Raw genomic sequence first — 10,897 nt, 5'->3', positions numbered from 1 at the left:
TTTATTTTCATCTATGTCAAAGTGATGGAAAAGAACGAATATCTTTCATGTATCCACCTCATTTATCTACTTTTCAGAAGCTAATGGAAGAAAAAATAGATCTCTTCACAAGAGATGAAATCGCCTATAATGATAATGAATTGTCTAATTATAATTATTGGAGCTCCACTATTAAAGAAAAAAGAAAGAAACTAAGCAATGAATTTTTGAAAAGGGCAAAAGTTCTAGATAAGAAAATTAAGAAATATAAAAAATTTCTTCATGTGGATATATTTGAAAACCGAATTAGACTCTCTAAGGATGAGGAGGAAAAATAATACTTAATTAAAATATATGATCCTTTTTTAGGTGGACGCTTTCGTGGTCAACTTCAAAAAAGCTCTTCACCGTTAACAACAAATTCTATTTTGATAAATAGGATTCATGGTCTCCTTCTTTCTAGTAATCGTAATGATCCAGAATCTAGTAATAGTAATGATCCAGAATTGGAACATAAAATAGATCAATTTGATAGAAAATTATTATTAACTGAAATTGGTTTTTTTGTTAACTTAATCGGTGAATTTTCGGAAAAATCAGTATCAAGTTTGAATTTTGACGGACTTTATTTATTTCCATAACATGAACAAGTAGAAATTTTATCCAAAGAAAAAGAAAGAAAAAAATCTTATTCGACGCGATTGGAACTGATGAGAACGACCAAACCATTTTTAATAAAAAATGTGGGGGAATAGACGAAATCGATAAAGAAGTTCCTAGATGGTCACACACCTTAGTCGTCGAAGTGGAGGAACTGATGGGAACCGTACCAAAGGATCCTGAGATTTATTGCTCTGTAATCGAACGTCATGTCTATTTGGGTGAAACAGAGACGCTGCTGGATTTTGCTTGGGGTGCTAAAAAAAGATATTGATAATCCTAAAAATAGAAATATTGAAAATCCTAAAATAGAGATATCGATAATACTAATGACAAAAAGGATGAGAATCCTATAATGACAAAAAGAATGAAGCTAAACCAGAGAAACCTAACGAATATGCTGTAGTATATTATTTACGCGAACCAGACTATTGCCGAGAACTAATCTGAGGATCTATGCGCAATCAAAGGCATAAAAACAGTGACTTGGAAACTCTTGCAAGGGAATGTCCATTCCCCGACTTTTATGGAGCTAAAAGACGTCTACAAGGAACTCGTTGGCTATCTTTTCGATGATATATACCAAAGTTTGAAAGAATGTTTCAGCAACCCAGCTACTGAGGAACAAATTTTGGATTTGCAGCAACGGATAAGGATACAAGCGAGTGAAGAAGAAGCGGAAGACAAATTCGACGCTGAAATGAGACTTAGAGAAATAGAAGAATCCTGGGAAAGCATTCTATACGGCCTAATAATTAGAAGTTTTGTATTACTAACGCAATCAAATTTGAGAAAATATATTGTATTACCTTCATTGATAATAATTAAAAATATCATTCGTATCCTCTTATTTCAAAAGCCAGAATGGTCAGAAGATTTTAGGGATTTGAAAAAAGAAGTGCATATTAAATGCACCTATCAGGGTGTTCCCGTATCCCAGAATGAATTGCCAAAAAACTAGTTTAACAACGGTATTCAGATAAGGGTCTTATCTCCTTTTTTCTGAAACCTTGGCACAATTCTAAGGCTAAGGTACGATCTACTGAAAATGGAATAGGTAACAAAGCTACTTTGCCGCCGACTGCTACTAAATCACCGCCGCCCCAAGTCAAACTGGTGCTTGCTGTTGCAGCAGGGGCCGTTGTGCCAGGTGCTAAAACGTGAGTATTTTGGATCCATTGAGCAAAGACAGGTTGTAATTGTATAGCGGTATCTGAAAACATATCTTGAGGGCGTCCTAAAGCGCTCATGGTATCATTATGAATATACAAACCAAAACTGTGAAAACCTAAAAATATACCCACCTAGTTGAGATGTGATATGATTGCGTTGCGATGTCTAAGAACACGATCTAATAGATCGTTGTATTGAGTAGTTGGATCATAGTCTCTTACTATAAAAATGGCTGCATGTGCAGCAACACCAACTATGAGAAATCCCCCAATCCACATGTGATGTGTGAATAATGAGAGCTGTGTACCATAGTCAATAGCTATGTATGGATAAGGAGGCATAGCATACATATGGTGAGCTACAATAATGGTCAAAGAGCCTAACATAGCTAGGTTAAGAGATAATTGAGCATGCCATGGCGTTGTTAGGATCTCATATAGACCTTTATGACCCTGGCCTGTAAATGGACCTTTATGGGCCTCTAAAAGTCAAAGGAGATCGATCATATGAATAGTAGACAAAGTAAAAAATATATCATTTATTTTGGGACGGAGGGAGGAGTTTACAAAATTATCCTTCATTAATTGTACGAGAATGATAAATTGAAGAATTGAAAGAAGATAGAGTAGTAAATAATTGAAGGTATAATAGGAAAAATAACATTCAATTTTTCATTGGTATTGTAAAATAGATAATGATTTATTTAGTCATGTTAGCAAAATAGTAAAATAGTTAGATTCCATTATTTTTTTATCTTTTATTTTTAAGGGTAGCGATTTACCGAACCCCTCTTTTATTTTTAAGGGTAGCGATTTATTATTATTATTATTATTATTTTTGACTAAAAAAAGTATTCATTCATTCAAATTGAAAATACATGGATCATTACAAATTCAATATTGCTAAAAACTAACTCACTTGGGTTGGTGCATTGGTATTGACTTGGGACCTGGGAGTGTGCTCCTCTCTGACGCTAATTTGGGTGAGCTAATTTAACTTCTTTAAAAAAAATATTGCTAAAAACTGAAAAAGACGAATCTACAAACAAACTTGTAGCATCTAATTAAGGGTAGCGATTTATTTTTAAGGGTAGTGATTTATTTAGTTAGCAAAATAGTTAGCTTTTTTTGAACTTGAGCAAAATAGTTAGCTTACTGCCTTACTCAGTAAGAGAGTATATTCAACTTTGTATCGACGTAAAAAGTAAATTATTCACTAAACCTTAGCCTTGTCTAACTAATCTAAACTTTTGTCTATGAAAAAAAGCAAAAATTTATAGAAATGCATGAAGTTAAGACACTAAAAATTGAAATGTTTCATTTTTTAAATATATTATTTCCTTAAATAAAATGTTTAAAAAGTATTTTGAGAGCACTCATTTAATAAGACCCTACAAAAAAATATGTAATAATTTTGGTTTCCAATTCTTCCTTTCATAAACACCCGGATAAAAAAATTCTATTTGGAATAAGAAGGAATATCCTTTGTATTTTTGACAAAATAAGAAATAAGAGTATTCAGTAAAAGAATAAAAAAATAGTGTTATTTTAATTTTTTGTGTGTTTTTTTAACTCTCTCATAGAATATACGAAAATAGATTAGATGTCATCGGTGATTGATGCAGTTAGCTGCAATCATCATCTATGAATTATTCGATCACAATCAAACGATTCAGATTTTAAAACAGATTTTAATTTTTTTACTTAAGTATAAAATTTTAAATTGAAATCCTAATCGGATAACTTTGAACATACTGACTACATAATTGCATAAACTTATGACTTTAGTGAATTTAAATCCAAAAATATATGGATAATAATCTAAATTTCAGTGGCGAAAAAGAAAAACCCAATTACTAGCCATTGCCAGCTAGAAAAAGAACACGTGAAGTATCCAACACCTGAAAACTCGCTCGTTCGCCGCGTGAATTGTTCTGTTGAAGTAAACAAGACAATCATCCATAGTACTATCAAACACACTTCGTACTTTCCGAATAAACCTCGTCACGGTAATAATAAATAATAATTAAAAAGGAACAAAATCTCAAAATTTCCTCTTTTTTCATCTTCTCCTCCTTTCTACATTATTGTTTTCCTTATTCAAAGGTGGTGTCAATTTTGTAAAAAACCACACACACCCAAAATCATTCTTATAATAAAGATTGCAACTTTGAACATTAAGAACCGTTTAAGGTTTCTGGGCCGGCGCTGTTTTTTTGTTTAGTACTATGAATCAATGAGAATCTAGTTATTAGTTGTTGTTCTGTTCTGTTTATGTCTGTCTGTGTGAGTGTTATTAGTTATTACTGTCGCTGTTGGAATTATTAAACGGGGTTTGGTTTTCGCCGTTTTTGTTTAATTAAAAAATCTTGATCTGTGTTTGGACTTGGTCCTGTTTTGAGTTGACAGCGTCAGACACGCGGTTCTTTTGCCATTGGGACAACCTTCAATCCATTGCTCGGTTGTCTTTGAGTTGGTAAGATATTTTAATGAAACATTCTTATTAATTACATTTTTTTTTATTTAATTCATGCACTACTTGACACTCATATATGTTTGATTTGGTTTGTCTTTGAAATTTTTGTTTTTTTTTTTTAATTTCGGTTGTTGTTGAACTATTCATAAAGATTAATTCTTTATCTTTTATATATATATGCAAACAAACTCTGTTGTTGATTAAGTAGTTTTTGTGTGTGTTGTTTGATTTTGGATGATGAAATTGTAGGTTTTGTAATCCAAGTCATTAATCATCATCATGAGTTCTAAACCACACTTAAAACAAGGGTTATCTATGGTTAAGAGGATTCATCAATTGAGCAGTGATATGGATCAAGAATCTGAGAATGGGAGAGGAAGTGTTGATCAAGCTACTTACACGGTGCAAGTTCCTTCAACACCTGATAACCAACCTATTTCTCTTCAGAGGTCAACTTCTAGGAGAGTGGAGGATCAATACGCGTCGAGTTCTATGTTTACAGGTGGATTTAATCAGGTTACGCGCGCCCAATTGAAGGGTAGGGTGATTGAATCTGAATCCAGCCATCCGCAGATGGCTGGGAGTAAAGGGTCGGCGTGTGGGATGCCGGGGTGTGATGGAAAGGTCATGACTGATGAAAGAGGGTTGGAAATACTTCCTTGTGAGTGTGATTTTAAGATTTGTCGGGATTGTTATAGAGATAGTATGCGGAACGGTGAAGGGATTTGTCCTGGATGCAGGGAGGCTTATAAGGAGCAAGAAACTGATGAGGCTGCTGCTGTGCTTAATCAACAGTCACTACCTTTGCCTCCAGGTGCCGACGCGTTGAAGATGGAGAGGAGGTTGTCAATAATGAAATCGGGGAATTTGACGAGGAGTCATACTAATGAATTTGATCATTCTTGGTTGTTTGAGACTAAAGGGAGTTATGGATATGGAAATGCTATGTGGCCTAAAGATCCTGAGAATGGTGCTAGTTCTGGTTCAGGTTCTGATTGGATGGGTGGTGACCCTAATGTTTTCAAGGATAAGCCGTGGAAGCCGTTGACCCGGACAGTGAACATTCCTGCTGCAATTCTGACTCCTTATCGGTATGATTACATTTTCCTCTTAATTTTTTACCCCTTACTTGTCAAGACAATTTTTTTGGGATTGAATTTTGTCATTGATGTGTCAATGAAATATTTCGATGGTAGTTTTAAATCTTAGTTGAGAGTCTCTAATATCAGTTATTCAATTTGAATTTAATTTATTTTTGCTTTGATGTGTTAGTAATTAAACTTTTCAAAGAACAAATTTTTATTAATTTTTGTTGTTGCAGAAAACTGACCAGGAAATTAATTCAAAACATTAATTATACAATAGTTGACCTGTTCCATGATCATGACAATTTGTTTTTCTTGTATTCTGATTCATAATTTTGACCATTTTCTTCCTTTGGTTGATTTTTATCAGTTCTATTTGCCGTGTTGCTGCTGGAATTGATAACATTGTTATAGTATTTGAATCCACATATTAACTAAGTAATTAATCTAAAGTTAATTTTTCATTTTGTTGTCTTTGCTTTCAGGCTTATAATATTAGTTCGGATGGTGGTGCTCATTTTCTTCCTTAAGTGGAGGGTAGAAAACCCCAACGAGGATGCAATGTGGCTGTGGGGGATGTCAGTAGTTTGTGAAATCTGGTTTGCATTTTCCTGGCTTCTTGACCAGCTTCCTAAGCTCTTTCCGATAAACCGTGTTGCTGATCTTGACGTTTTGAAAGAGAAGTTCGAAACTCCTAGTGAACACAACCAAACAGGAAGATCTGATCTTCCGGGAATTGATATGTTTGTGTCAACGGCAGATCCAGAAAAAGAACCGCCGCTTGTCACTGCAAATACTATTCTTTCGATTCTAGCTTGCAATTATCCGGTTGAAAAACTTTCATGTTATGTCTCTGACGATGGTGGCTCGCTTCTTACTTTCGAGGCCATGGCAGAGGCAGCAAGTTTTGCCGAATTGTGGGTTCCATTTTGTCGGAAGCACGATATTGAACCGAGGAACCCGGAATCTTATTTTAGTCTGAAGAGAGATCCCTACAAGAACAAAGTACGTTCTGACTTTGTAAGGGACCGTAGGAAGGTGAAGCGCGAGTACGAGGAATTCAAGGTTCGGATTAACGGCCTTCCTGATTCAATCCAGAGGCGCGCAGATGCTTATAATACTAGAGAGGAGATCAAAGCTATGAAGCAGTGGAGAGAGGCTGGAAGTGGAAACGATGTTGAACTGATGGAGAGTTTGAAAATTTCTAAAGCTACATGGATGGCTGATGGTACTCACTGGCCTGGGACTTGGACAACTCCTGCACCGGAGCATTCTCGGGGTGATCATTCCAGTATCATACAGGTAATTATCAGTCTTTATGATCTTGCATTGCAATTTTTTCGTTGTTTTAAATTTATATAAACATCAAATGTGCTAACCATTTGACCTCTTTCAAATGCAGGTAATGTTGAAACCTCCAAGTGATGAGCCACTGACCGGCGCAGAATCAGAGTCAAATGCAATGGATTTGACTGAAGTTGATATTCGCCTTCCTATGCTTGTCTATGTTTCTCGTGAAAAACGACCTGGCTATGATCACAACAAGAAAGCCGGGGCCATGAATGCCTTGGTTCGAGCTTCAGCTATTATGTCCAATGGAGCTTTCATACTTAATCTTGACTGTGACCATTACATATACAACTCCGAGGCAGTGAGGGAAGGCATGTGCTACATGATGGACCGCGATGGGGACAAAATCTGCTATGTTCAATTTCCTCAAAGGTTTGAAGGAATAGACCCTTCTGATCGCTATGCTAATCATAACACTGTCTTCTTTGACGTCAATATGCGAGCTCTCGATGGTATTCAGGGTCCTTTTTATGTCGGTACCGGATGTCTATTCCGAAGAACTGCACTTTATGGCTTTGATCCACCTCGGCTGCAAGAAGTGGTCACCGGTTGGTTTGGTAGTAAGAAAAAGAAATCCTCAACAGTTGCCTCAGTCCCTGAAGAAATTTCTCTAGAGAAACAATACTTGAATGGTAGCATCGATGATGAAGAAATGAGTACTGCTCTTATTCCTAAGAAATTTGGAGATTCGAGTCGTTTTGTTGATTCAATCAGAAAGGCAGAGTTCCAAGGTAGACCACTTGCAGATCACCCGTCTATAAAAAATGGACGTGATCCCGGTGGTCTAACAAGTCCTCGAGATCTCCTCAAAGCTTCTATTGTTGCTGATGCCATCAACGCCATCTCTTGTTGGTATGAAGACAAGACTGAATGGGGAGATAGGGTCGGATGGATTTACGGTTCTGTAACCGAGGATGTTGTGACTGGTTATAGAATGCACAATAGAGGATGGAAGTCTATATATTGTGTGACAAAGAGGGATGCCTTCCGGGGTACTGCTCCAATCAATCTTACCGACCGGCTTCACCAAGTTCTTCGATGGGCAACTGGCTCAGTCGAAATATTCTTTTCGCGCAACAACGCTCTTGTGGCCAATTCTAGATTGAAATTCTTGCAAAGGATTGGTTACCTTAATGTTGGAATCTATCCATTCACTTCATTCTTCCTTATTGTTTACTGCTTCCTCCCAGCTCTTTCGCTTTTCACCGGTCAGTTCATCGTCCAATCCCTCAAAGTCACTTTCTTAGTCTACCTCTTGGGAATCACAGTCACACTTATTCTTCTGGCTATTCTCGAGATCAAATGGTCCGGTATCGAACTCGAAGATTGGTGGAGGAACGAACAATTTTGGCTAATCGGAGGCACAAGTGCACATTTTGCCGCCGTTCTTCAAGGTCTACTTAAGGTATTAGCCGGCATTGAGATTTCTTTCACATTAACATCAAAATCATCTGGCGATGAAGAAAACGACGAATACGCCGATCTATACATAATCAAATGGAGCTCGTTGATGATTCCACCACTCACAATCATGATGGTTAATGTAATCGCAATTGCGGTTGCGGTTAGTAGGACTATATACAGCGATGATCGTCAATGGAGTAGTTTACTCGGAGGCGTATTCTTTAGCTTTTGGGTCTTGGCTCATTTATATCCATTTGCAAAAGGACTTATGGGAAGAAGAGGTAGAACACCAACTATAGTGTTTGTTTGGTCAGCTTTAATATCAATCACTATATCACTTCTATGGGTTGCTATTAATCCTCCTTCTGGTAATAATAATCAAATTGGAGGCTCATTCCAATTCCCTTGATTTTCTAGTGATTACTTTTGAAGTAGCACTTGTAAGTAACTATTAAAGGGTTTTTTTTCGGTTGTTAACATTTTTTTTTAGTTATCTTATCATTCATTGTTTGCTAAGAAACTATTGCTTACATTACTATTTATCACAGAAAGAAATATATCATACATTCTTTTTATTCTCATTCAGTGCTTCTCTATGGTTGTGACATTTTCTTAGGGGAGTTTTATCAAGTGGAGAAAATTTTGGTGTTAGATTTACATTACATTGCGACATTGCGTTGCCTAGGTAGGGGTACGTCGTACGTTAATATATGAAACATTAGAAAAAATATTTTTAAGTGAATTACTCTCGTCATCCTTACGTCGTATGTTTATTCACCCAACATCATTATTTTTGAAGTTCCTAGATAAATGAATGGAAGGGTGCAAATTCATTAATAAGAATCATTTACAATCAAGGAATTATATACTCTAAAAATTTAAGGGATGTTGACGGTAATTTTTTGAAGTTACCTTCCAAAACTCTGTGTATTTGGTTTGTAACTTTCAAACGACACTGAAAGATAATTTCAAACATTCAAGAGCCCTTCGAAACAAATACGAAGGGTTAGAAGTGCAATTTTCAATCTGTTATATGATCCTATTAAAATTTGTCAATTCATTTCAAGTCCAATTAAACTCAAAGATGAAATATTGGTTCGAGTTACATAATTAAAATATGAGATATAAAATAATTTTAGAATTAAAAATTACATCATATTTCACAAAAATGCAAATATATAAACTAAATTCCAACACTTGGACATAATTGAAACACTTCTTGATTTAATATATAAAAATCTTCAAGTTCATCTACAAAATTGACAAGTTTATATTATTATTTTAATGGGCTGTGTTTGAAGATTTATGGGTTTAAAAGTATGAACTCGTTACTTTAACTAAACCACTTTTATTTTGTCATTGTTAATTAGTGTTTGTCTATGCTAAAAGAAAAAAGCACAACTATATACACACTTTAAGTATGATTGAGTCTTTGTAAAAAAGGAAAATATATATAGTTGGATCATCAAATTAACGAAGAATTCTTTTTCCCCTTTAAATTTTTATTTTTACCTTTGAATAAAAACTTCAGAACGTATTTTTTGATTTTTTTTGCTGTTAAAAATAATATTCAAACTAGGAAAGCTTCGTAAAACGCGTCCCGAAGTTTTTATTCAATGGAAATTTAGGTTGGGGGGGGGGGGGGGGGGAAGAGAGTCATGGAAGGGGTGGGGGGTGGGTGGGTGGGGAGAGAATTTTTCCAAATTGATTGGGTAAGTGTAGAGTTGTAAAAGGAGCTCATAAGGGTCGTTGAGATGAATACAGTGATCCCATAAGCGTAGAAGGAGCGCATCCAATGGAGGTAGTATATAGTAACAATCGTGTATGTTGTTGTGTCGTTGGGGTATAGGAGAAGTTTATGCGAGGGAATTATATTGGATTGGATCTGGAAAACTTGAGTCGCATTTATTGGGCCTCGGCCCAATTCGAAACATCTATTGTACACTTATTTACACTTGAGTCGCATATATTGGGCCTCGACCCAATTCGGAACATCTATTATACACTTATTTTTAAGCATGAGTCTGATTTTTCTTTCTTCCTACTTCATGACCGTTTCTAATATAATCTAAAAGTTGAAGATGTTCCTTTAAATTATCTTCCTAGTCATAATACAATGTACCCAGTTCAATATGTGTGCACAAATCAATCTCACACAGTGGTTAATTAATTGGGGTGACTTCCAAACAGAAATCCAAAGCTTTTCACCCTATTTGAACATTACTTTATTTAATTCAATTTCCTATTCAGACAAAGTCATTCAAAGAAAATTCAACAGCTAGTGGAGTGGTGAATTCACCAATAATTAATTGAGTCAAAGTGCTTTAGAAATTGAGCTAAGCTTTTGTATTTAATCGCAACACTTGTTGGCACAATTAGGTTATTGGGCTTATCCAAAGAATTAATTAAGGCCGCTTATGGATTTGGTCAAATGAAAAAATATTTACATATCCACACACTAGGGGTACTTTAATTAATTTCTCTATGTAGCAGTTACAATTACAACTGAAAATTAATTAAGGCCAAGTGTTCTATATGTAAAGGCACTTTCCTAGTATATCCAATCCAAGTAATAACACAAGTAAGTGTCCACTCTAGCTTCATTTTATACAAGTGTCATAAGAAAAAAAGTTCATTTTTATACAATGAGGATCTCATACAAAGACATATACTAACTCACTATGACAATAATATTTGTCATTAATTCATTTTTTTTATATAATTGCTGTCATCTTTTAAAGAAGAAAACTCATATTTGATCACCGTCGTTG

General features: G+C 35.3%; 1 protein-coding gene across 1 annotated transcript; it reads left to right on the top strand.

Annotated features, from left to right (window-relative positions):
* Positions 1 to 3,643: 3,643 nt before the first annotated feature.
* On the top strand, positions 3,644 to 8,954 carry LOC123905962 (cellulose synthase-like protein D2). The gene is made up of 5 exons (XM_045955768.1): positions 3,644 to 3,820; positions 4,221 to 4,287; positions 4,537 to 5,378; positions 5,858 to 6,674; positions 6,775 to 8,954. The coding sequence occupies exons 3-5, from the start codon at positions 4,567 to 4,569 to the stop codon at positions 8,533 to 8,535; spliced, it is 3,390 nt and encodes a 1,129-aa protein (XP_045811724.1). The 5' UTR covers positions 3,644 to 3,820; positions 4,221 to 4,287; positions 4,537 to 4,566; the 3' UTR covers positions 8,536 to 8,954.
* The last annotated feature ends 1,943 nt before the right edge of the window (positions 8,955 to 10,897 follow it).

Source organism: Trifolium pratense, linkage group LG2 (assembly GCF_020283565.1).
Source record: "Trifolium pratense cultivar HEN17-A07 linkage group LG2, ARS_RC_1.1, whole genome shotgun sequence".
In the NCBI taxonomy this organism is placed as follows: Eukaryota; Viridiplantae; Streptophyta; class Magnoliopsida; order Fabales; family Fabaceae; genus Trifolium; species Trifolium pratense.
The sequence above is the reverse complement of the archived record's forward strand: the minus strand, read 5'-3'. Positions and strand labels throughout refer to the sequence as shown.